General features: G+C 39.8%; 4 protein-coding genes across 4 annotated transcripts in view; 2 read left to right on the top strand and 2 right to left on the bottom strand.

Moving 5' to 3' along the window:
• The window catches only part of LOC306872949 (uncharacterized protein), an 819728-nt gene that overhangs the window by 550359 nt on the left and 242038 nt on the right, over positions 1-27331 (top strand). The gene's annotated exons all lie outside the window — the stretch shown is intronic.
• LOC306872910 (uncharacterized protein) lies at positions 1031-10255 on the bottom strand. The gene is made up of 4 exons (XM_079421833.1): positions 10194-10255; positions 8483-8650; positions 7928-8276; positions 1031-2760 (listed from the first exon to the last, which is right to left on the bottom strand). The coding sequence occupies exons 2-4, from the start codon at positions 8648-8650 to the stop codon at positions 1730-1732; spliced, it is 1548 nt and encodes a 515-aa protein (XP_079277959.1). The 5' UTR covers positions 10194-10255; the 3' UTR covers positions 1031-1729.
• Positions 12234-20588, bottom strand: LOC306872913 (uncharacterized protein). The gene is made up of 4 exons (XM_079421837.1): positions 20520-20588; positions 15871-16038; positions 15314-15668; positions 12234-14478 (listed from the first exon to the last, which is right to left on the bottom strand). Exons 2-4 carry the CDS (start codon positions 16036-16038, stop codon positions 13457-13459), a joined length of 1545 nt encoding a protein of 514 aa, XP_079277963.1. The 5' UTR covers positions 20520-20588; the 3' UTR covers positions 12234-13456.
• LOC306872256 (microfibril-associated glycoprotein 4-like) lies at positions 25293-26542 on the top strand (the record flags this gene model as incomplete). Its single annotated transcript, XM_079420753.1, has 5 exons — positions 25293-25298; positions 25389-25586; positions 25665-25761; positions 25843-26010; positions 26286-26542. 5 exons carry the CDS (start codon positions 25293-25295, stop codon positions 26540-26542), a joined length of 726 nt encoding a protein of 241 aa, XP_079276879.1.

Raw genomic sequence — 27331 nt, 5'->3', positions numbered from 1 at the left:
TGATCTAAAGTTCCTGACATGGAGAACAGTCTTCTTCCTGGCAATATGTTCAGCTCAGAGGGTTAGTCAATTACACTCAGTCACTGAAGACTGTTTGAGATGGAAGGCGGAAAATGCAGGGGTTTATCTTTGGCCAAATCCATCATTCCTGCTCAAGGTCCTTAGGCCTGGTACAATAAATAAGGTAATTGAGCTTGATGCTTTTCACCCAGACCTCTCTTGTTCAGGTACAGGGTTGGATAGCTCTTCTCTATGTCCTGCCAGAGCACTACACACATCCATTGAACATACTCGTCCACTGCGACAGTTACATACAAAACTATTTTTATGTTTTGAAAAGAAGTGTACAGGCAAGCCTGTGTCTAAGCAACATTTGTCTCACTGGATAGGGGATGCAATTTCACAAGCATAGTCCAGTCAAAATCTATCTGTTCCTGGTGATCTAGTTGCCTGGTGGCACTTAAGGGAGTAGCACTTTCGGGCATATGTACCGCAGCCTCTTGGAGGGTCCCGTGCACGTTCACAGGATTTTATACGATTCATATTACAAATCCAAACTGTTCGGAGTTCTGCTGTCAAGTTACCAGGGGAGGGAAATGAAACTCTGCAGCCACCGCAGCTCATCAAAGAGACTTGAGTTTCTGTGTTTTCTCTTTTGAAAAGGTTTCCCTGGTAATACTATTTAATCAGCATAAATATTTGAGTAAATGTGTAAAAGTAGATAATGCCCTCCTTCTAGAACGATGTGCATTTTTGTTAAAATTGTAACAAATTATCATGGTTAATGATTCTCATTTCTTTATTACAAAATGCTAAAACTGGCACCGTTTTGGAGATAAATTGACTCTTTTTAATATCCCATTTTAACCCATCACATGCTGTGTGGTGCTAAACTCTCGTACGAGTTTCTAATGCTGTTTGCCCTCTTTGCACTGTCCTAAACATTGATATTTGATATGCAATAATAGCACGCTCTGTCTCAGTGGCCTTACACTTGATTTTAAGTCTTTTTTTTTTAACTTTTTTATTTAAATGGTGATGATTGTACTGAGAATAACTTTCATCTTTTCATCACTTTAATAGTTTTTCTTTGTTGTTTTGATGTACTTTAAAGAGTTGGCAGTCAAAATTAAAACTGCTGAATGATAGATATTCTTAATGTTTCCAATATAATGTGAATTACAGTATACACAATGTTGTATAAATGCTTAAATTGCAGTGTACAACGTTTATTATGAGGGGGTAGAATACACAGCTCAGTACTCGCAACTCAATACTCATGAGTATTTTTAAATAAGCCACTCTTTTACTCTTACTCAAGTAGTTTTTCGGACAAGTGCTTTTTACTCTATGTACACTACATTTTTTGGAATGTAATGGTACTTTTACTTGAGTATATTTTTTCTTGAGTAATGTTTAGTTCACACTTTTATTAATGAATGAATTAAAATATTTCCAAGGTGTATGAGTAAAATGAAAGGCACAAATATCACAACTTACAACTCTGGACTGTAATCCTGCACAAACAGTGAAATCACTCAGTGATGCTGGACTAAATATCCAGACTTTAGAACGCTGTTCAGAAATCCAATTCAGCCATTGTATATATTGTGTATGTCTTAAATTAAAATCATCATGTGCATGATGTCACTGTCATATATCACACGGCATGAATGATGAAAGCAACTGACAAAATAAAGCCTTTGTTGGCAATCCAAGACATGAAAAGTCACTCTGATGATTCTGGAGCAGTTTGTTCTTTAGCGTGTTTGTTCTGGTGGGTCTGAAAACTACCTAAATAAGCGAATCTCTCGTCGCAGATGGAGCAGGAGTAAGGTTTCTCTCCTGTATGAACTCGCTGATGGACCCTGAGGATGTCTGATCGAGCAAACGTCTTGTCACATTGAGAGCATTTGAAAGGTCTTTCTCCAGTATGAGTCCTCTTGTGGTTTTTTAAAATAGCACACTTACGAAAATTCTTCCCACAGATGCTGCAGTGATAGGGTTTTTCTCCAGTGTGGACTCTCTGATGTACTTTAAAACGAGTTGTACTAGCAAAGCTCTTCCCGCAGTAGGAGCACAGATACGGTTTCTCTCCGGTGTGAGTCCTCTCGTGACATTTCAGATTAGGTCTTTGTCGGAATCGTTTGTCGCAGTGTTTGCACTGAAACGGTTTCTCATCAGAGTGGATTTTCTGGTGTGACTTTAGACAGCTTGAGTTTGTGAAGGTTTTCCCGCATTCACTGCACTGGTACGGCCTCTCATTGGTGTGAATACGCACATGTTTCTTCAGATGAGATCCATGATTGAAGCTCTTCTCGCAGTGAGGGCATTTGTAAGGTCTTTCTCCAGTGTGGATTCGCTTATGAGCATCAAGATTTGCTTTGGTGCTGAAATACTTGTGGCATTCACTGCAGTGGAAAGACTTTTCACTGTGAGTCTTCAAGTGAACTTTTAGTTTTGAAGAATTGAAAAAAACCCCACACTGTTCGCAGCGAAACTCCTTCATTCTGTGCTTTTTTGAATGAAGTCTCCTGTGCTCTTTTGAATGAAGTCTCCTCTCTTCTATGTTAGGAAAGCTGATTTTACATCTCCTACAGGCGAAGTCTTTCTGTTTTGTGTGTATTATCTCGTGTCTCGCTAAATTACCCTTTTTGCTGAATGTTTTTCCACAGGTGATGCAGGAGAAACTCTTCAGTTTCTCTTTTGAGGTTGAGACTGTTTCTTCATTTCCATCTGAAGATGAACCATCATTGACATCTGAAAGTAACAAAACCATAATACAATAAATTTAAAATGGTCTTGAATAAAGTTAGAGAGCATCCACTTTAATCCAGATGTCTTTCCATTCTTCTGTCATGATCATGTATTAAGAAAATATGCATCCAGGTCAAATCAACAATAATAAAAAGTAGGGATGTAACGATTCACTCAACTCATGATTCGATTCGATTCATGATTTTGATTTCACAATTAAATTCTCCCAATTTTTTTTTATCAAAATGAGATTGAAGACATTATACAGTAAATGAGGTGTCCTTTTATTAGCCTATGGCTGCACGTTTATTTGTGAAAATGAATTTAAAACAAACGCCAAATCAAATAAGCAAGTTAAACAAATAAAATAAATATCTCCATATAAACAAACTAAGGCTTTGTATGTGCTCTTTCCATTTAAAATTAGAGGAAACCACTGCATTTTAACCATCATCCAAACCAGTGGCGCTGGGGCACCGCCCTCATCAAGTTACCCAGGGTAGAAGCCTACTTCAACATGTTAAAAATAAGTTAAATATATATTGAAAAATCACAAAATTGTATTATTTAGTCATACTATTCGACTGGTAGTCATGTTAGCACCTATATATATATATATATATATATATATATATATATATATATATATATATATATATATATATAAATAGTTTGTTTTGTGTGTGAGGGTGTCACGAATCCAGTCCGTAGCCTTCCGTCTGCTCACCACCAGATGTCGTCTTTACTTTACATTGACTCTCACACCACAGACTTTTACATGTCACTCTAGACTACAGTTCCCATGATCCATTTCACTGATTACACACACACAGTTGAAGGCACTGCTTACACATACACAGCTGAATCCATTCAGACACGCTTTATAAGACTTGCACTTCCTCTTCCAGATTGGCAGAGTATTGGTCTAGCGTTTAGCACTGTCCTAGTTGTGCTTTACTGAGTCTAGTTTCCAGTTCTAGTTAGTCTTGTCATTCCGTGTTGCCTTGTTTCCTGCCTGAGTATCTTGGATTAACCCTTGTCTCGCCATTCGGACTCCGTTTGTACCTCGTTTGGATTACCCATCTTCTCAAGCCCTCTAGATATTGTTTGCTGATCAAAGACCCACGCTTGCCCTCGGATTACTCTTTGTCTTGTCTGTGTTATACCTGTTTGCCGATGTTTTGACCCTGCCTCTGTTTTTGTCCCCGTCTTGGAATAAAGCTTGCAAATGGATCTGCACGTCTCACAGCTCGTTCGCCGCGTTACAGAGGGGCGCCGGACTAATGGGTGTCTATTAGGTCTGTAAACTTATGAAATGCATGTGACTTGAAGCTGAGCTCTAATTGTCTTATTTCAGATTGTCCTCGGGGAGCAGAGCACTGCGCCCCTGACTCTCCCACTTTTGATCTTAGCAAATCAATATTATTGGTTTTGGCCTCATGTGATTGGACCATCGTTGACTGTCAAATAGGTGCAATATCTCTTCCGAGATCAAAGTAAATTCGATTTCACAAGGCGTTCAAATGAAGACAAAAATAAAATAAAAATACAGATCATGGAGCTTGGACGGAGTTGGCGAGCTGGATGCGATATAAGTCATGCCTTTTATTGTTTCCCTGTTTGCTACTTCAAAGTCCTGTCCCCGAAGCGTTGTGGGCAACGACACAGAAGGTAACTGAAACAATGCAGTTTAACTTGATGTAGTAATGATTCATTATTGTCACTTATTAAATGGTTATTTAACAATTGCATTCAGTCATGCTGTTGCATTAACAGTGTGATTCAGTTTGTTTATGCCCACCCAAGATTTTTTAGCACCAGCCACCACTGCAGTCACCAGATCCAGTGCGTATCCAGATCAGATGGTCACTGCAGTCACCAGATCCAGTGCGTATCCAGATCAGATGGTCACTGCAGTCACCAGATCCAGTGCGTATCCAGATCAGATGGTCACTGCAGTCACCAGATCCAGTGCGTATCCAGATCAGATGGTCACTGCAGTCACCAGATCCAGTGCGTATCCAGATCAGATGGTCACTGCAGTCACCAGATCCAGTGCGTATCCAGATCAGATGGTCACTGCAGTCACCAGATCCAGTGCGTATCCAGATCAGATGGTCACTGCAGTCACCAGATCCAGTGAGTATCCAGATCAGATGGTCACTGCAGTCACCAGATCCAGTGCGTATCCAGATCAGATGGTCACTGCAGTCACCAGATCCAGTGCGTATCCAGATCAGATGGTCACTGCAGTCACCAGATCCAGTGAGTATCCAGATCAGATGGTCACTGCAGTCACCAGATCCAGTGTGTATCCAGATCAGATGGTCACTGCAGTCACCAGATCCAGTCCGTATCCAGATCAGATGGTCACTGCAGTCACCAGATCCAGTGCGTATCCAGATCAGATGGTCACTGCAGTCACCAGATCCAGTGCGTATCCAGATCAGATGGTCACTGCAGTCACCAGATCCAGTGAGTATCCAGATCAGATGGTCACTGCAGTCACCAGATCCAGTGCGTATCCAGATCAGATGGTCACTGCAGTCACCAGATCCAGTCCGTATCCAGATCAGATGGTCACTGCAGTCACCAGATCCAGTGCGTATCCAGATCAGATGGTCACTGCAGTCACCAGATCCAGTGCGTATCCAGATCAGATGGTCACTGCAGTCACCAGATCCAGTGCGTATCCAGATCAGATGGTCACTGCAGTCACCAGATCCAGTCCGTATCCAGATCAGATTGTCACTGCAGTCACCAGATCCAGTCCGTATCCAGATCAGATGGTCACTGCAGTCACCAGATCCAGTGCGTATCCAGATCAGATGGTCACTGCAGTCACCAGATCCAGTGCGTATCCAGATCAGATGGTCACTGCAGTCACCAGATCCAGTGCGTATCCAGATCAGATGGTCACTGCAGTCACCAGATCCAGTGCGTATCCAGATCAGATGGTCACTGCAGTCACCAGATCCAGTGCGTATCCAGATCAGATGGTCACTGCAGTCACCAGATCCAGTGCGTATCCAGATCAGATGGCCACTGCAGTCACCAGATCCAGTGCGTATCCAGATCAGATGGTCACTGCAGTCACCAGATCCAGTCCGTATCCAGATCAGATGGTCACTGCAGTCACCAGATCCAGTCCGTATCCAGATCAGATGGTCACTGCAGTCACCAGATCCAGTGCGTATCCAGATCAGATGGTCACTGCAGTCACCAGATCCAGTGCGTATCCAGATCAGATGGTCACTGCAGTCACCAGATCCGGTCCGTATCCAGATCAGATGGTCACTGCAGTCACCAGATCCGGTCCGTATCCAGATCAGATGGTCACTGCAGTCACCAGATCCGGTCCGTATCCAGATCAGATGGTCACTGCAGTCACCAGATCCGGTCCGTATCCAGATCAGATGGTGGATCAGCACCCAGAGACGACCTCTACAGCCCTGAACATCAGCAGAGACCAGGCCACCGAGATGAGCCAGAGACAGATCCCCAGTGAGGACCCCGCCACTTAGACAGCCATCGGGAAAGACCACTGGAAGCAGTTGAGCCCTTACAATCTGACTTTGCTGCAGTTGGAATTGAACTGCTGGTTCGTTTGGCCAGAGGAGAACTGGCCCCCCGACTGAGTCTGGTTTCTCCCAAGGTTTCTTCTCCATTCTGTCACCGATGGAGTTTTGGTTCCTTGCCGCTGTCGCCTCTGGCTTGCTTAGTTGGGGACACTTCATTTAGTTGGGGACACTTCATTAGACCGGGGCCTAAATTTGAGGCCTGTGCAGGGCTCTAACCTACAGTATGGTGAATGACGTCAAAAATACCGTTCCAAGATGGTGGCCGCATCTACGTGCCTGGAGCGGTCGAATAGGGCGTCTATAGAGCTGTATCTCATTTAGAAGGATGCATCCTCCGGAGGTCCAATCCTCTGTAGGATGCGTAAGGAAGTGTCCTCAACCTAGAATTAAAAACGAGACGGCCTTCGTAGGACGGATATCACGTTGATTTGCCAACACATTTAGAGCATCGTTGCGCTCTCACACTACTTAAATGAAGGAAAATTATTTCTAAATTTGGAAAGTAATTAGAAAATAAAAATGCTTTTACTAGTTTTATTTTGCTCAATGTTTGAGGAGTTGCAGCATACATATAACAGACATCTGTTAGAGAAAAAAAGGAAGAGGATATTAAGAACAAAGTTTCTGTTTTTACTGGAGGTATTTTAAGTTAAGTTGAAAACACCACCATGCTGATCTGCCGGCATTTTTCAAATAAACGACGGTTGTTTATGGCGACGCAAAGAATTGTGGGTTATCTGTAGCAGCGAAGGATACACCTGATGCATCCTCCGAATTCCTGTAAAAGAAGGACGCATTCGGAGTGTCCTACTTGCTTTTCTGAAATGAGACAGCCTCGATAACGTATGCACCCTTCGAATGAGACCTCCGGAGGGCGCAGCCTTCTAAATGAGACACAGATTAGGTCTATGGGTGGTGCTTATGAACAGCAATGATGTAGTGCTTCCTTGGTTACCGCTGTAAACTAAGCAGAGCTGTGCTTGTATGAACACGACTTTAATTTGCATTGTTCAGAGACAAGATGAAAAGAGAATTCCCCGTAAACGTTTCTAAAGACAGTCAGATACATTCATATAAACTCCTACTCCAATTGTATCGTGATTTGTTTGGCATCTCAACCCATTTGAATCGATTTTCCACCGGCTCGTGGTTAATCGTTACATCTCTAATAAAAAGCAACTGTTGTTTTTCGCTGCTTGGTTTGTTGTAAATGCTGTTCCACGCAAAAGACCGTGTCTGCATAATACTTCATTTTTACAGTTAATTAATTATTATTTTTCATAATGTATGAATAATTATCACAATATACTGCAAAACAACCATAATGTGATGTTTGGCAAAATCCAGCTGCCTTATGAACAAGCACAGAAAACCTGGGGCTCTTAAAAGAACGGACATTTTAATCCCATGAATAAATCATCAGAAATATGTCAATTCGATTTTTTCCCATAAATAGTTCAGGCCTACTAACATTTTCCATCATGTTCCCAAACATCTCAGAGAATCTGCACCATCAGTCGATATGAACCTGATCCTGCAGAGTCTCTGTCATCAAAAACAACAAAAGGTCATAAAAGGAAGAAACAAACCTGGAGGAATGAAATCTTCATCATTATTCTCATCATCCTCCTGCTCTTCCTCATGACTCTGTTGTTGTTGCTCTGCGGTGGTTTCTTCTGCTCTGCTCTCTATCAGGTTCCTGCAGTCCACCAGTTTGACGGAGCACATCTTCAGCGGCGTCTGCAGCATCTGCTGTTCTTCAGCGTTACAGTCAGAGGTTTGATCAGTGGATTCATGATCCTGAGCGTCAGTATAACAGAGTAAAGTGAGGCTGAGCTCTGAGTCCTGTGTGTCTCTGGATCTCTGATCTCTGACGCTCCAGACTGAATCCTGAGCTTCTGTCCCATCAGTCACACGCACTGAAACCTTCTCCACATCCTGACAAACATCACAGATAAACACAAATAAAGAACAAGCTGCTGATATTAACCTCATTACTCAGAAGTTATCTCTGCTGGTTATATTGGAGATTAGTTATTATATATTGCTGCTGGTTTAATCTGAGACGCTGATAAGAACTGAGTTTGTGAAAGAAGTGTCATTGAGTGTTTGAGCTGAAGGATGAAATGAAGAGCTGTTCAAACCTCTCTGTTCAGTTTGTCTCCTCTTTCTCTCAGCTTTGTCTCCAGTGAAGCCACCTCTTTCTTCAGCCGACAGATTTCTGTGATGAAATCCTCAATATCCAGCATGGACAGATCAGTTCCTACTGATTTACAGCAGACCACATCCACCTGCGCTTTCATCATCAACATCTGAACACAAACATGATTATTAAAAGGAAAGTTGAGGCAAGGCAAGGTTTTTTTACATTATTTTATTTTAAATTAATGTAAATTTATCTTTTCAGGGACAGTCTTTCATATATGGGTCAATGATGTGACGCCTACATTTTCTGTCCGGCTGTATTTTTTTTTTTCAGTTTAATAAATTGGTTTAAATGCATAAAAAGATGCCATATATAAGAGGTACCTCTGACCCTGCAGTCAAGCACAAACTCCAGATGTAATTTTCTGCTGTGAGAAAGATGTTTATGATTTCATCTCAGAACCTGAACCAGCAACCTTCCGCTACTCTAAATTGACCCGCCCTTGGTTACTGTTGCTACGTCCGACAAACCATGGAACTTTTATGCCACAAATCATGTTCTCATGCAGTGAAAAATACATCACAGAGCAAATAGGACACTGGCAGAGCGCCGACATACAAGACAGAGCTGGTTACTTTTGGTATGAAAAAGTCTCAGAGTTCAAATTTTGTCATTTTTTAAAGAACAAAATTCTGTTTTGTGGCTCTTTAATGTGTCGTGACTGATCGCTGTAGCACCTCAGTTCAAGCAGCATGTGAACCGATCATCTCTTCATCTTTACTAGTTATAGCACAAAATAAACATGAATGAACATCAGAAGGTATCAACTGTGAAAAGATGTCAATGCACACTATTTTTCAAGTTCAAGTCCACCGACGTTAATCTACTCCTGTCTGGTTTGTTTGTCGGACAAAAATGGCAGATTTGGCATTATGATTGCTTCAGACTGTTAATCAAACTCCCAGCGACACTCAGTCGCCGTTTACGGATCCAATAGGAATGAATGAGGAGTGCCGTAAGCTGAATCCCACCTGTCGCTAAAAGTCAGTCACTTCTCTTATAAAACAGCATTTTTTTTCCCCCTTCAATGTAAGCCTACACTTTACACCGGTGTGTTTTTGTTTAAAAATGACAACAATCCTAGTCCATACTGGTATTTCAGAGAAGATCTCCGCTCAAATAACACGATACCATTCATGCACACTGTAGCATCATAAGATAATAAATCAGATTTATGTTCCGCTTTTACTCAAAACTCACTTTAAACACCATTGAGTGTTTGTATTAACCTCTGTTTGCGGTCTAATGTGTGTTTTGGCCATGTAATGTTGCTGAAATATATCTTCTGAGTCAGAACAGTGATTGAAAACTACATTAAAATACTGCAATACTAGTTTTACTAATTATTAGAGACACAAAAGTGCCCAAGAAAACTTAAAATATTATAACCATGACTTAAACCCTTAGGGAAATTAACCATGGTTTTACTACAACAAATAAATAAAGCATGGTTAGTTAAATCATGGCAATCCATGCTTACTACAATAAAACCATGGTAAAAATATGCCAGCTTTGATTAAAACATGTTCAGCTGCCGGATGTGAGATATTAAAACATTCAGCACGCTTAAATCCTTTAAACCGTGCGTCAGAGAAAGCATTTCAGAAGGTCATGAAGCACAATATGAGAATGTATCAAATATACCCGACCTGAAGTGCGTTAATCACGCGCCGGCAGAAAGAAAACTCTACTTCCGTCGTGCGCCGCAGCAACATATGACGCACTTCCGCCGCCTGCTGCCCTGGGTAGTGTCTTCAGAGGATGATGATTGTAGAAAATCAGCAATCAAAGACATTATTAGTTCAGCCCGTTTTTCATTACGTCTCCCAGCTAAACCTACTGTTATTTTTCAATAACAAAAAAAAAAAAATCAGTTTTGAATAATAACACTAATTATATTAAGCTATCACCAAAAAATAATAACTGAAAGCCACTACACCTATTATTATCTTACATTCAGCTTGAATTATCATCAAATAATTAACTCTAATTTTCATATTTTTGTGTTTACTCTATAAAGTTACAGAAACAATTGGATAAAATATCTAGTTTTTGTAATATTTGTAATTTCATTAATTAAAATCATAATAATTGTGTCCGTCCCTACATTCTGGTCAACTCTGTTACCTCAGTTATAAAAAGCATAAAAACCTTTAAAGCATTCATAGAAAAACCATGTGACCTGCACCGAGTGATGTCACTTCCTCTGGCAGGAAGGCACTGATGCATGTCTTTATTCTCATTCATTTGTGCAAAATGTTTAGGATACACCAAGAGCAGATTAATTATCTGTCAAATCTGTGATTGTGATTTTGCAGTGAATCTCTCCTTCACTTTTTAAAAACAATAGTATGATGGAAAACCATCAAATTCAGTTTTAGACATGGCCTGTGGCATCTGGTTTAGCGTTAGCATCTTGAGCTAAAGCACAGAATGGTGTATAATGTCAACTCTGTTAGCGGTTTAAACGCTTTAATGACAGCAGAGTTGACAATGAGTAACAGAGTCAAATGTTCCCGGTCACATTGAAGTATTTTGCATTATTATGATGTTTATTTTGGATTCTGGGTCGTTCTACTGTAAATGATACATTTGTTTGACATCATTACAGGCTAAAGAATAGAATCACAGGTAAATTAAGCTCTCAGCAGCAGAAAGGCTCACCTGATCCTGTAAGGAAGGCAGAAAACAGACAGAGATAGACGGCACTGAAGGAAAAAAGCACCACTACTCAAAATTAATGATTTGCTCTAATGTTTATGAATACTAATGTAAACATATGGCTTCAAAGTAAATCTAAATTCTTGCAAACTGCTATTCCTTGAATCAAGAGCTCTGTCTTTTATTATGTCTATAAAAGCTTGAGTAGTGCACATTTAAATACTAAATAAAGTCATTGCCAATAACTGATTATCATGCAGCATGTCCTTTTATTTCACAGATCTTCGGACACATGAAGGTCATTTTCAATTATTGTTTTATTAATTTTATTAAATTAAATAGTTGTTACATTGTTTCAGAATATGGCAGAAAATGTTGCTGTTTTCTGATGTCAACTCTGTTTAAAGTTTTGCTTTAAAAATGATAATTATATGTGTTTTATTAACAAATTGATCAGAAGGTAATTAGCCTAAATAGTACTACATGACATTTTAAAGAATTTAATTCATTTTTAAAGCTATGTTTAGAGAAAATGCACACCATGTTGGTAACTTTTCAGTTTTTAAACGTGTTGATATTTTTACTCTAAAACAAGAAGTCTGTATATTTTTAGGTTTACAGCTGAATGAATGGATTAAGAGACAGATGTTCTTCTAGGGAGGACAGGCTTTTAAATTGTGGTACATTTGTTAACTGTATATGTTTGACCCAATTTGTCTACAACAGAGTTGACAGATTTACATAATATTTAAATTTGCACATGATTCTGAAAATCTTACAAGTTTAAGATTAGCAAATATAGAAAATATTCAATTTAAAGTGTGTTCTATGAAAATAAAAAATTCCTATTTTTTTTGTTTTCTTTCTCAGCTTGAAATATACCCACAATTCTAGAATGAGCCACATATACAGGAAATACTTAAGTAAAATAGCCCATACTGACAGGATTGTGCAGCTGTACTGTATGTGTCTGAGATCATTTACGGGTGTAACAGGGCGAACAAGACAAGAGACGTGCCGATCTATTTGCAAGCTTTATTAAACAGAGACGTGGTAAAAAATACAGGCCAGCAAACAGGTATGGCAAGGGCAAAACACAATAGTCCAGTGAACAGATGGGGTAGACCGGCGGTGAACATAATCCAGGGGGGACAAAACAAAGAGAGATAATCCAAATACACGATAATAGTCCAGGCAGGGGACAACAGAGCCCAAAAAACAAGACGAGAAAAGTCCAAGGCAGGCTATAAACTAAAGCAATGAACAATACTAAACTTAAACACAGGAAACACTGAAAGGCTCGTTAAAGCAGCTACCACAGCTAAGTGATAAATGCAGAACAATACTCGGTGATCTGAACGAGGAAGTCCAGGGCTTATAAAGCGTATCTGATTGGTAACAGATGTGAGTGTGTAATCAGTGCAATGGATGATGGGAACTGTAGTCCGGAGTGACAAGTAACAGTCTGTGTAGTGTGAGAGTCAAGATAACGGAAGAGCGTCCTCTGGTGGCAAGCGGATAGAAGTCCATGGACTGGATTCATGACAATGGGAGTTTAGGAAATTGCTGGTGTTAGATAACTGTCCCTCCCTTAAGCCCCGCCTTAAATCCGTTAATGACCGTTATCCTGATAGCAACTATTGCTCTTCTAACATAAGTCTGTTTTGAAATATTATAAGTATAATATACAGTGCATAAATAGAATATATGTGGGAAATGTAATCACAGTAATGTCACAATGCAAAAAAAGAGGGTGGGGTCTTAATATTGGCTTCATTTACTTGCAACATGGAAATTTTTGACAGATTCATGAGAATCACTGAAGTAAATGTCTGACAAACAGCTTCTGATCTTCATTCTTCTGTATCATTCATGCTGATATTCAGCACATCAGGACAACTGCGAGTACAATATTCATATTATAAAATACTATACAAATAACTCACACTCATCTGTAATCCTGTAAACAGAGAAATCACTCAGTGATCATCTGTATGATGTTATCATGGCATGAATTATCAACTGCCGAAATAAAGCCTTTATTGCATTGGTCTCAAACTCAGTTCCTGGAGGGCCACAGCTCTGCACAGTTTAGCTCCAAATCACACCTTCTTGCAAGTTTCTAGTGATCCTGAAGACCTTGATTAACTGGATCGGGTGTGTTTGATTAGGGAGCTAAACTGTGCACAGCTATGGCCCTCCAGGAATTGATTTTGAGACCAATGCTTTATCAACAGACCAAGACATAAGGTCACTCTGATGATTCTGGAGCAGTTTGTTCTTTAGCGTGTTTGTTCTGGTGGGTCTGAAAACTACCTAAATAAGCGAATCTCTCGTCGCAGATGGAGCAGGAGTAAGGTTTCTCTCCTGTATGAACTCGCTGATGGACCCTGAGGATGTCTGATCGAGCAAACATCTTGTCACATTGAGAGCATTTGAACGGTCTTTCTCCGCTATGAATCCTCTGATGCATTACTAAGTTAGTGTGTTGCTTGAAACTCTTCCCACAGATGCTGCAGTGATAGGGTTTTTCTCCAGTGTGGACTCGCTTATGGTCTCTGAAATGAGTTGGATCAGAAAAGCTCTTCCCGCAGTAGGAGCACAGATACGGTTTCTCTCCGGTGTGAATCCTCTCGTGACATTTCAGATGAGAAATCTGGCGGAATCGTTTGTCGCAGTGTTTGCACTGAAACGGTTTCTCATCAGAGTGGATTTTCTGGTGTGACTTTAGAGCGCTTGAGTCTGTGAAGGTTTTCCCACATTCACTGCACTGGTACGGCCTCTCATTGGTGTGAATACGCACATGTTTCTTCAGATGAGATCCATGATTGAAGCTCTTCTCACAGTGAGGACACTTGTACGGTTTTTCTCCAGTGTGAATCCTCTTATGAACATCAAGATTTCCTTTGGTGCTGAAATACTTGTCACATTCGCTGCAGTGGAAAGACTTTTCGTCGTGTCTCTTTATATGAGCTCTCATATTATAAAGAGTGGTGAAAAAAACCTTGCCGCACTGTTCACAGTGAAACTCCTTCTTCTCACTGTGCTCTTCTGAATGAAGTCTCTTCTCTTCTGCGGTAGGAAAGCTGATGTTGCATATCTTACAGGTGAAGTCTTTCTGTTCTGTGTGTTTTCTCTCATGTCTCGCCAAATGACCCTGTGAGCTCAGTGTTTTTCCACAGGTGATGCAGGAGAAACTCTTGGTCTGCAGCTGATCTTTTGAGGTCGAGACTGTTTCTTCATCTCCATCAGAAGATGAACCACCATTGACATCTGAAAGAAACAAAACTTTAATAAAATAACTTTAAATTGGTCTTAAATAAAGTTAAAGAACGTCCACATTAATCCAGACTTTTTCCAGCCATTCTTCTGACACCTGTGGCAACTTTAACATTTGAAAGGATACTATGGCAAAGTTATTGCTTTCCTTATTCAAACTGATTTTTTTCTTTAGAAAACGGAGTCGGGGTTGAGTACCAAAACAAACTTGTAGCCAATCAGCAGTAAGGGGCGTGTCTACTCATGATGCAAGGGGAGAGAGAGCGCTCATCAGTGCACATGACAGACATTAGCCAAGCAACGACAGAAACATAGAGATGCCAGATAAAAAAAAAACAAAAGAGGAAAATGACTGTGGAAGAAAAGAAGGACGCCGCGCCGCAACAGCTAAAGTCTGTCTACACTGGACGTGACAAAGCGACCGTTGAAAATCATTTGATGATTTAAAATATCAATATTTGCTACCAGAAATCACTTACCCCACCTTTAAATCTATAGGGGTGGTTGGATTTATTCACGCACATTAAAATATTTATTTAAATCTTCTTTTCAGATTCTTACTAAGCGCATTATCTTAATAGGCTGTATATTAACTTATTGGGAGAAACTGGTAGTTCTATAGGAACTTAAATTTTTTTTTTTTTTTTTTTCATAAGAAATATCTCCGTTCGTTTTTGTTTTTTTTCCTGTAAATTGTTCAGCCCTACTAACATTTTCCATCATGTTCCCAAATATCTCAGAAAATCTGCACCATCAGTCGATATGAACCTGATCCTGCAGAGCCTCTGTCATCAAAAACAACAAAAGGTCATAAAAGGAAGAAACAAACCTGGAGGAATGAAATCTTCATCATTCCCATTATTCTCATCATCCTCCTGCTCTTCCTCAGGACTCTGTTGTTGTTGCTCTGCGGTGGTTTCTTCTGCTCTGCTCTCTATCAGGTTCCTGCAGTCCACCAGTTTGACGGAGCACATCTTCAGCGGCGTCTGCAGCATCTGCTGTTCTCCAGCGTTACAGTCAGAGGTTTGATCAGTGGATTCATGATCCTGAGCGTCAGTATAACAGAGTAAAGTGAGGCTGAGCTCTGAGTCCTGTGTGTCTCTGGATCTCTGATCTCTGACGCTCCAGACTGAATCCTGAGCTTCTGTCCCATCAGTCACACGCACTGAAACCTTCTCCACATCCTGACAAACATCACAGATAAACACAAAGAACAAGCTGCTGATATTAACCTCATTACTCAGAAGTTATCTCTGGTGGTTATATTGGAGATTAGTTATTATATATTGCTGCTGGTTTAATCTGAGACGCTGATAAGAACTGAGTTTGTGAAAGAAGTGTCATTGAGTGTTTGAGCTGAAGGATGAAATGAAGAGCTGTTCAAACCTCTCTGTTCAGTTTGTCTCCTCTTTCTCTCAGCTTTGTCTCCAGTGAAGCCACCTCTTTCTTCAGCCGACAGATTTCTGTGATGAAATCCTCAATATCCAGCATGGACAGATCAGTTCCTACTGATTTACAGCAGACCACATCCACCTGCGCTTTCATCATCAACATCTGAACACAAACACATCATTTACATTTATTAATTTAGCTGACGCTTTTATCCAAAGCGACTTACAATTGCTATATATGTCAGAGGTCGCACGCCTCTGGAGCAGCTAGGGGTTAAGTGTCTTGCTCAGGGACACATTGGTGTCTCACAGTGGATTCAAACCCGGGTCTCTCACACCAAAGGCATGTGTCTTATCCACTGCGCCATCACCACCCCTTGATCATGATTAATATAATACACATTTATCTGATCAAACTCTCTGTGCGATGAGCATACTGTATTTCTGACACTGTCAGAAAATGATCGCAGGCTATCTCTGGTCGCAAGACCGTGGCAACGGCCATCTTTGAACCTCTCTCACTGTACGACATAAGAGCACCAATTAGGAGCCACAGAAATCCCTATGATTGTTTCACGATGGGACAGCCGACAATTGTGCAGTGTGTCTCGGGCTTTAGTAGTAGCCCTTTATTGTCACTAGTCACAAGTACCAGAGAAATTAGCCATCAACCTGTCCATACATACACAACATACATACAATATGACAAGGGGGTAGACAGGACAGGAAGACAGGGAATTTAGGAAGATAATACAGCATAAACATGAGGAAGGGAGAGGAGAAAAAAATATAGCCCCCAGACTATGCTCCTGCGGGAGTACAGTATGAGAACAGGGAAAAAAAACCTCAGCAACAGAAGCACATAATCATAACATAGACACATGACTAGCAACGGGGGGTGGTAATCCAGCTCTGGCAAGCAGCCATCTGGTCCTGCGGCCTTCCAAGGCGCCGGTCACAGACCTGCTTATTCACAGTGGCGGTGCGAAGCGGCGAAGGCGTTGGATGGGGGTTGGGAGGTGAATGCATATCAGTATATGTGATGGAGTTCGTGTGTTCGTTGGCCTGGTGTGTCGTCACGCTGGAATTCAAATCAAGTTGCCTCAGTCCGCAGATTGTAATAGCGACACAGCAGGTTGCCACGGAAACAGCCTTGATCAGGTCCCAGACAGTCGTCAACAACAGGTGTCTGGAAGGGGGGAGGAACGCGAGAGCGTCTTCACTGCAGTGCTTCTTCCGGGGTTGTTTACACCAGCAGTGACCTTGCCGAGCCAGCTGGTTGAGGGGAGCCAAAAGGAGATAAGATTTTGATTGTTTGGTCTTGGGGCGAGTAGCCGCATTCCAATTTGACGGCTACTCGCTTATTCCATTACTGGTCTCCAAATCAAATTTTCCTTTGCAAAAGCCGTGAGCTTCTCCGTGATGGTATCCATATTGCGGTTAATTGTCTCAGACAGAGCTGACCGCTCTGCCCACTGCTTCAATCATGACGGGCAGCCTTGTGAGGCTTTGGAAAGCTGTTTCCGTCTCCTTAATTATTTGATAATACAGAGCAAAGCCTAATCCAATCAGCAGTAAACCCGTTATCGTGGTTCCGAATAGGTAGATGTCGGAGCTTCTCGTCGAGAAGATGGTGTTAATTTCGTTGAGAGACCAGTTGATCAAATCCATGATTTTTCAGTTTGGTGAGCATTGCAGAAAGAGTCTCTCAGTGAGATGAGACGAAGAAGCAAAAGCAGGGAAGGCTAGGGCAGGGAGGGAGAGAAAATGCGTCCGCCTTCGCTGAGAGCCAAACGAGATAAGGGGCACAGCAAGCCGACTTCAAAGAACTAGTGGCGACAAAAGCTGAGGGTGATGTCGCCTTGTGTTGGCAGCATTGGTGCTGTGCTTAAACACACCGCACAGACTACAACCGACTGCGCAGATATACGACATGTAAATAAAGCAGCACTTGCTTACTACTTTTGAATGGTTATGTTGATAACATTCTTCATTTTAAGAGGCTCATGTTGTTATGAAAATATTCGCATTTTGGAATATTTGGGAAAGGTCACGTTACATTAGAACAGCCCTCTGTCTGTGCCGCCTTCATTTACTTACTAGTTTTCATCACTTTCACTTTAATTCTGGAGCACTGGCTCATTCACTAAATTGAACATCCAATCAGAGACCTCACTCGCACCGACGTGTGGAACACACCAAACAAACTATCCCGACCGTCTGCTTGGTGTGTCCCGGCCTTAAAGGTGGGGTATGTGTGGCAAGTGTAATGTTGTTACACTAGATTATTGAAATTACTATTAATTAATGGTACTAATGTACAGGGCTTTTATTCTGAAATTTGAATTAGGGCAGATTGTATGAGTGATGTATAGTCTTGTGGTTACAAGCACAACATGTAAGTGTTATTTTTCATTTTTTTAATACAGGTATATTTGTATTTCTTACATATTGTTTTTGGTTTTCCCTTTTTATGAATATGTTAATCTATTCAAAATGTTCAGGAAGTGCTGCCACGCAAGTTTTGTTGTAAGCGTGACGATAGAGCTGATGTAATTTCCGGTAGCTCGCTCTCTTTTGCGGAATATCATGGCATGGCTAGACCCGAGATTCTCCCTTTTCTGTCTGATGGTGTCTGTTATGTTTCAATGCAGGAACTGAGAAGTCGAAAGTAAACCACATGACAACTGCATCATCGTGTTAAGTCTCTTTTATCAACAACACACACAACGCAGAAACAAACCCACTACAGATTGGTGCCGTGACCCGGATGGGAGTGAGGTTTAGTGGGGTGAGTGTAGCAGAGGCCAGCGGGTAAGTGCTGTGCAGGTAAAAACTTGACGCTAGAGGCCGTGGCCTTTAGCCTCCTTGTTAGAGCGCCCGCCTCCCGCACCAGGTGCCACGGTTTAGCTTCCGCTCAGAGCGGGGTGAGTGGGACCGCAACATATGTATTTTTTTCAAAAACGCTTTAGAAAACTGAGTCGGGCCCAGTACCAAAACAAACTTGTAGCCAATCAGCAGTAAGGGGCGTGTCTACTCATGATGCAAGGGGAGAGCGCTCAGTGCACATGACGGACATTAGCCAAGCCGAGCAACGAGAGAAACATAGAGATGGCGGATAAAACAGCTAAAGTCTGTCTACACTGGATGCGACAAAGCGACCGTTGAAAATCATTTGAAATTTGTATCAATATGTCATAAATAGAATGCGGCAGCAGTATACTGTCGGAGATTTGTCTTGTCGCGCAATCAGTGTAGACAGCATCACTGATTATAATGAGTTCTATAGTATTTTGTTGCGCCGCTCGCTTCTGGTGTAGACACGGTGTTACGATAAGGCAAGAAGTAGGACCCGTGTAAATATCGGATCAGCTTTCCAGCGCTGGAGATAACTGAAGGAGCAGGAAGGGCTGCGATTGAACGCCGAGGTTGCTTTGTTTCTTCTCAATAGGTGAGCAACATTGGTTTTGCTTTGTTTCACAGGACTATCGTTGCCTGAGTTGTGTACGTATGTGTGGGGCGGAGCTATCAAAATAGGGGCAAGACCCTTTTGGGGTGGGGGTGTGTTTGTTTTGGTGGTTTCAAATATCAACATTGGCTACCAGAAATCACGTACCCCACCTTTAAGAGTGAATGGTTAAATATTGTATCACCATGAACTTATACTATATGTTTAACTGCTGACCAAGCATGTCAACAAACTGTCTTTATATTAAGATAAATTGGTAACGTTCATTACCTTCATATAATAACATAATAATGTCACTGATTCTTGGTAAATAGGCACAGTCTATATATTTAGAATAGCCTTTTATGGTTCTTGACAGAATGTCTGGAACAATGGTAATAAAGATAAAGTCTAAACATAAAAAAAGTATTTGATAAAACGCTCCAGCTACAACTTTAATGGAAGCTTTAATAATAATAATAATAATTCATTACATTTATATAGCGCTTTTTTGCTTTTCTAAGCACTCAAAGCGCTCTACATTGTGAGGGGTGGTGTCTCCTCGTCCACCACCATGGTATTGGTGTTAATGGTATTGGACTAACTGAGCCTTGTCACAGCACTGGCTTATTATTGCTCTTTTGTTGATTCTGATTGCATCCATATTTGTAAGTTGTTTTGGATAAACGCCTCTGCTAAATGACTAAATGTAAACTTTACATAACAAAAATGCTTAAACCTAGTAGTTTTACTAAGAAAAAATAACCATATTAGAGACAAAAAAGTGCCCAAGAAAACATCAAAATGTTATAAACGTGACTTATAACCCTTATGAAAATTAACCATGGTTTTACTACAAATAAAAACCAAAAAACATGGTTACTATCAAACATGGCAACCACAAATTAACCATGATTTTGCAACAGTAACCATAGTTTAACCGTGGTATTTGTAGCAAAGTCATAGAAAAAAAACAATACGCCAAAAAACATGGTTACTACACTTTTACTACAGTAAAACCATGGTAAAAATATAAGTCACCTTTGTTTAAAACATGTTCAGCTGCTGGATTTGAGATTTTAAAACATTCAGCACGCTTCTCTGTAAACTTACATAATTTAAACAGTCCGTCGAGATACGAGAAAGCATTTGAGAAAGTCATAAAGCAGAATATTATGTAAATGCACATAACCAACCTGTAATGAGTTTATCACGCGCCGGCCGGCAGAGAGAAAACTCGCTACTAGAGCGCTCTTCGCGGCTGCCGCAGCAACACGTGACGCACTTCCGCCCCCTGCTGGACTGGAGCGACAACTACTGACTTCAGTCTCTCTTTATTCTACAGTCTCTGCTTCAGTTTAATGATGATAATGAGCGGCATTGACCGACAGAGGATGATGGGTACTACAACAATCAAACACATTATTAGTAAATGTCTGACAAACAGCTTCTGATCTTCATTCTTCTGTATCATTCATGCTGATATTCAGCACATCAGGACAACTGTGCAATATTCATACTATAGTAGTTTAAGTTATTGAACGGTTTTATTAACAGTTAACATGTTCAGTAAAATCAGACTTTAACCAATAGTTTATATGCACTAGGACGTAGAAAGTCAAGATTTCAACTTTAATCTCATAAATATTTCTTAGTATGACTATGTTATAATTATGAATTAGTATGTCTTCTTAACTTCAATAATTTCAACTTCTATGGCATAATTATGACATTTTGAGTTCACCCAAAAATAAAAATTCTGTCATTAATTACATGTGAAAGTATCTGTTTCTTTTTCTTCTTCACTTGTGTTTTTTTGGAAATTCTGTACAGAAGATGTGTACTAGCGCCCCTACCATATAACAATGAAAACACGGATTCTAGGAGCACAAGTAGAGCTCAAATATATTTAGACTTTTTCTAAGTATAAGTCAAGTATACTTATGGTAACATTTGAATAAACTTCTTTTTCATAAGGGTTAACAAACATGTTTCTTAGATCCATGTTTTCCTTACAAATGGCATGACATGTTCGAATCAAAATCTAATGTGAACATCCTTGTTGGTTTGCTCTTCAGTAGATCTGATGTTTGAGGTGTAAACAAGCGGACACTTCACGACGCTGTCTGTATTTGTGTCTACACAGTCATTTATTTGTTTTTATATATGTGTACTCTGAAAACAAAATTGATTACTTTGAGTTGTTGACATCCCGAAAAAACAATATAAGAATCATTGTAGTTCTGACACATTCACACACAAAGCTGGAGGACATGTGATCTGCAAATAGCTCTTAGCTTTTCAGTAGAACACGTTCAAGACCAAATTCCATCTAGGACAAACAGCACTTACACAATAACATACAACAAGAACAAACTATTATTTCTAAAGAATTTACTGTGAATCCATCCCTCCCCCAACCTGACAAAATCTACAAAAACAGCAATTAAAGTAACATTTCTTAAGCTGGAAACTTCTTCTTTTGACTTATTTTACTTTAATTTGGTGGCGTAATCAAAGTAATACAGTGAAGATTTTAAACCATTATGCGTTTCAAAAGAACATCATAGGCCTGCCTGTGTTTTCCATTTGCCTTACTGTGCTAACGATTAAGTAATCACTAGATCCATGTTTTCCTCTCGAAATACACGACATGTTAAAAATAAAATGTACAGGTGAAAAAAAAAGTGTAGCAGAGTGTACTAAAAGAGCTGCTTCCAGAAGTCATAGATCCTTTTATTAATTCATCATTGTCATTAGGATATGTCCCCAAAACCTTCAAATTGGCTGTTATTAAGCCTCTCATTAACAAACCACAACTTGACACCAAAGATCTAATTAATTACAGAACGATCTCAAATCTCCCTTTTCTGTCAAAGATAGAGAAAGATGGTATCTGTGAGGAATTCCAGTCAGGATTTAGACCGTATCATAGTACTGAGACTGCTCTCATTAGAGTTACAAATGACCTGCTTCTATCATCTGATCGTGGTTGTATCTCTTTATTAGTTCTACTGGATCTTAGCGCTGCGTTCGACACTATCGACCACAACATTCTTTTAAATAGACTACAACACTTTGTTGGCATTAGTGGAAGTGGCTTAGCATGGCTCAAATCATACTTATCTGATCGCCATCAGTTCGTAGCAGTGAATGAAGAGGTATCATATCGATCACAAGTGCAGTATGGAGTACCTCAAGGTTCAGTACTAGGGCCGTTACTTTTCACGCTTTACATATTACCCTTGGGAGATATTATCAGGAGACATGGTGCTAGCTTTCACTGTTATGCTGATGATACTCAGCTCTATATTTATTCGTGGCCCGGTGAAACACACCAAATTGAGAAACTAAGGGAATGTATAGTCGATATAAAAAAAAAAACTGGATGACGAGTAACTTCTTACTGCTAAATTCTGAAAAAAAAAACAGGTGTTAATTATCTGACCTAAAAACCCCACATGCAATAACCTAGAACACTATCTAACACTTGGCGGCTGCTCTATCAATTGTTCTTCATCAGTTAGGAACCTACACAACAACCCAGAGTACATATGGGAATCATTGGTAAAGTGTTAAATTAACACTTTTGAAAGAGTTAACATTATTAACACTGACAGTGTTAACTAACAAACTCTTAAAATGTAAAATATTAAAACCAGAATGGATGATGAGAATGCCAAAGTTATTCCCTCACAGTTTAATAGTAATGACTTTATGAATTTGTCACGGAACGCTAAGAGGAGCGCCGTGGAAAAGACGAGGTCAGGGTCCAAATGCAGGTAAGGTGCTTTTAATGAGAAACAAAAAGGCCAACACGGCACAAAAAACAAAACAGAAAAGGACTGGGATACAAAACGGCAGCACAGGGCATGTATCCCAGACCAGAGCAAACACTAGAAATGCAATCACTGCAACACATTTACAAATTACAAATAATGCAACCAGACAGAGTGGTAGGAGAGGGGGGACTATATAATTGTCCATGGCAATGGGGAACAGCTGCGGGTGTAATGAGTGTGACAGGTGTGTGTAATGTGACAGGTGTGTATGATGTGGCAGGTGTATGTGTTTACGGGAGATGAGTCTGGGAGGAAGGGAGAGGGTGACCTCTGGTGGCGACGGGGAGAAGTGCAGGGCCCGGACTCATGACAGAATTTCTTTACTGATAAAACAGATAACATCAGAAATACAATATCAAATGTTGATTCTACTGCGTCTAGTATTTCAGCTTCATTCATCGCACCCAAAGAAAAACTGCAGTGCTTTACCCACTAAACTACTAAAAGAGTTGTTACCTGTAGCAGAAGAACCGCTTCTCAATATTATTAACTCATCGTTATCTTTAGGTCACGTCCCAAAACCATTCAAGCTGGCGGTTATTAAGCCTCTTATTAAGAAACCACAACTAGATTCTAATGAACTGGCAAATTACAGACCCATTTCAAATCTTCCGTTTATGTCTAAAATTTTAGAAAAAGTTGTGTCTGCTCAATTGTGCTCCTTCTTGCAGAAAAATGATCTCTATGAAGAATTTCAGTCAGGTTTCAGGCCTCACCATAGCACAGAAACTGCACTTGTTAAAATTACAAATGACTTGCTTCTTGCTTCAGACCAAGGCTGCATCTCATTGCTAGTATTACTTGATCTTAGTGCTGCGTTCGACACTATAGACCATGATATACTCATAGATCGATTACAAAACTATACTGGTATTCAAGGGCAGGCTTTAAGATGGTTTAGATCCTACCTGTCCGATCGCTACCACTTAGTTCATTTAAATGGGGAGTCATCTCAATTATCACCAGTAAAGTATGGAGTACCACAAGGATCTGTCCTAGGTCCTCTGCTATTTTCAATATACTGTACATGTTGCCCCTTGGTAATATTATTGGAAAATACGGGATTGGTTTTCATTGTTATGCTGATGATACTCAAATATATATCTCAACAAGACCAGATGAAACTTCTAAATTATCTAAGCTAATAGATTGTGTAAAAAATGTAAAAGATTGGATGACCAATAATTTCCTCCTATTAAATTCAGATAAGACAGAGATATTACTTATTGGACCAAAAAACAGTACACAGAATCTCGTGGATTATAATTTGCAACTAGACGGATGCACTGTCACGTCCTCTAAAGTAAAAAATCTGGGTGTTATATTAGACAGCAACAGTCCTTTGAAAATCATATTTCCCATGTTACAAAAACAGCATTCTTCCATCTTAGAAACATTGCCAAGCTTCGAAGCATGCTACCTGTTTCTTATGCAGAAAAGCTAGTTCATGCATTCATGACCTCTAGACTGGATTCGCATAATGTTGTTTGCAGAATGATGTCCATAAAACCTAGAAAAAAACACTTTTAAATTATATACAAAAAAAAACAAAAAAATTTTGAACGTTAAGAGGACATATTTTGTTAGCTGGGTTTACTATCATACTATCATATTTGTCTGGTTCTACAACCAGTGCAAGAAGCCAGGATGAGTGAGTGTGCAATTTACAATTAAACTATAGTAAAATTAATAATATAAATAAAATTGCTGTCGCAGTTTTGGCCTTTGTTATAAGGGATGGTGTGCGAGTTAGTGTACAAATAACCTTTGTCAGCAGGATGTGTTATTTGTGCTGAGGCCAAATAGAGAGTCCAATATTTAATTTTGAATCTTTCTCTTTCTCTTGCTCTCTCTCTAAACAAACAAACAAAAAAAAACAGGTAATATTATAATGTAGCTAGACATCTAGAGCTTCATATTGGACATTTACATAAAGATGCAGAGGAGGAGTCTGAGAATCTGACAGATATATGAGGAGTGTTTGCATCAAACTGAAAAACACAAACGGTGAGTTACTTTACAGAACACTCATAAATTTGAAATTTCAGACACAATACGAAAGTGTTTGTTATTTTCATTTAGGTAAGACAGATCTCTGCTGTGATCTACTGAGGAAAGCCTGAGACGATGACAGTAAGTTCAGTAATATCTCTACATTCCTAAAGACGTCTTCAGCTTAATTTCAATGTGATTTTCATCTTTTTCTCTCTCTGTCTCATGTAGTTGATGGTGTTTTTGGTGGCTCTTCTCCCAGTTGTATTGGGCAGTGAATGTAATTTCATGCCATTCGACTGTACTGAAATTTTTAAATCAGGACAAACAGTCAGTGGGATTTACTCCATCTATCCAGCAGGTGACATTGTCTGGGTTTACTGTCAGATGATCTCAGATGGGACAGATGAAGACAAAGGAGGATGGACGGTGCGAATATGACTTTAGATCATTAAACACATCAGAACATTCATTATGAATCATATATTCTGTATAAATCCATCACAGGTGATTCAGAGGAGAATGGATGGCAGTGTGAATTTCTATCAGCCGTGGAATCAGTACAAGAGAGGATTTGGGAATGTGGAGAGTGAATACTGGCTGGGTAAGATCTCACAGTGTGTGTGTGTGTGGATGTTCGTGTCCAGTGTTTGGTTGAACGTGTTCTTCATGTGTGTACGATCAGGGCTGGAGAACATGTACCAGCTGACACGCAACAGGAAGTACATGCTGAGAGTGGATCTGGAGGACTTCTCAGAAAGGAAAGATTTTGCTCTGTTCTCATCCTTCTCTGTTGGTCCTGAAACTGGTGGGTATAAACTGCTTGTTTCAGGATTCAAGGCTGGAGGAGCTGGTAGGACACTTTCATTTATACACATTCCTTCACAATTATCAATTGAGTAAATGTACACTTGTTCATGCACTTTTTGATTTTTTTTTCATGATGTCAAATACAGTGAAATATTCTTCATGTCCACATCGTTGTAAATTTTATATATTTGTCTTATTCTTCAAAATAACATGACATAAAATGTATACATTTTTCAAATATACATTAAATAATGAAGAACGAGAGCCTGTTACAAATGATGTTATTAGTGCCTTAACTGATGCCCCTCATCTCTGCAGGAGACTCTTTGACCGAACACAGCAATCAGAAATTCTCCACCTTTGACAAGGATCAAGACTCCAATGCAACTAACTGTGCCAGACAGTATCTCGGGGGATTTTGGTACAGAACGTGTCATGCAGCAAACCCTAATGGTGTGTACTTATGGGGTGAAGATCCCACCCATTACGCTATTGGAAATATATGGAAAACCTGGAAGAACAATTTCAGTGTTGGTATGAAATCCATCATCATGAAGATCAGACGAGTATCTTAGACCTTTGAAGAAACAGTGTTTTTTAAAAACAAATTATAAACTCAAATGAAGGTTTAAGGGTTTCCTTTCCTCTGTAAACTGTGTAATTTAGTAAATCTGTTGCGTTGTGTACTTTCATCAATTATTTTATTAATTTTTCTGGGGTCACTTTTTTCAAATATACAATGGAAACAAATCAACTATACACTTCAATAAACTGCAGCAATGAAAGGCATTATGCGCTGTTGTAGATTTTTCTCCACAATAGACATCAGAAACAGTAAATGAGGAATTTAGTTCAATTGCTCATAAACTGAAAACTTTCCCTATAAATACAACACTTTAAATTATAACCTTTTAATATTCCTTTTAGGAAAATAGAACAAAATAAAGCCATTTTCCCACAGTATCAGTTTGAGTATTAAATCACAATAACACAGAGATTCAATCAAAGCAATGCACAAGTTATTCATGGACTAATCTGGTTGCACCCAATACTATAACATTAACATTAAATGTTCAAATATAACTTTTGACAACCTCAGTAAATTCAGAAACACCAAAAATAACCCTTTGGTATTCAAACCATTTCAAAATAACAATTCAGGAAATTTGATTCAATAGATTTCTTTCAAAAAACTCTGCTCAATACATTCAGTTGGATAAATTCAATTAAAAAAGATTTGATTCAATACATTCAATGGAAAACACTCAGTTCAGTAAATGCAATGCAAAAGGTTTAACTCAAAAGTTTATTTTAACCCTGTGGTTGTGGTCAGACTCCTGTCACACTTGTGGTGTTCCTGGTCA

Source organism: Barbus barbus (assembly GCF_936440315.1).
Source record: "Barbus barbus genome assembly, chromosome: 7".
Classification (NCBI taxonomy): domain Eukaryota; kingdom Metazoa; phylum Chordata; class Actinopteri; order Cypriniformes; family Cyprinidae; genus Barbus; species Barbus barbus.
This window is presented reverse-complemented; position numbering and strand designations above follow the sequence as displayed.

Coding starts and splice junctions, on each gene's coding strand:
- LOC306872910 (XM_079421833.1), bottom strand. CDS start 8,650: ATGTTGATGATGAAAGCGCAGGTGGATGTGGTCTGCTGTAAATCAGTA. Junction 8,277..8,482: donor GAGACAAACTGAACAGAGAG/GTTTGAACAGCT, acceptor GATGTTTGTCAG/GATGTGGAGAAGGTTTCAGT. Junction 2,761..7,927: donor TGAAGATTTCATTCCTCCAG/GTTTGTTTCTTC, acceptor TGTTACTTTCAG/ATGTCAATGATGGTTCATCT.
- LOC306872913 (XM_079421837.1), bottom strand. CDS start 16,038: ATGTTGATGATGAAAGCGCAGGTGGATGTGGTCTGCTGTAAATCAGTA. Junction 15,669..15,870: donor GAGACAAACTGAACAGAGAG/GTTTGAACAGCT, acceptor GATGTTTGTCAG/GATGTGGAGAAGGTTTCAGT. Junction 14,479..15,313: donor TGAAGATTTCATTCCTCCAG/GTTTGTTTCTTC, acceptor TGTTTCTTTCAG/ATGTCAATGGTGGTTCATCT.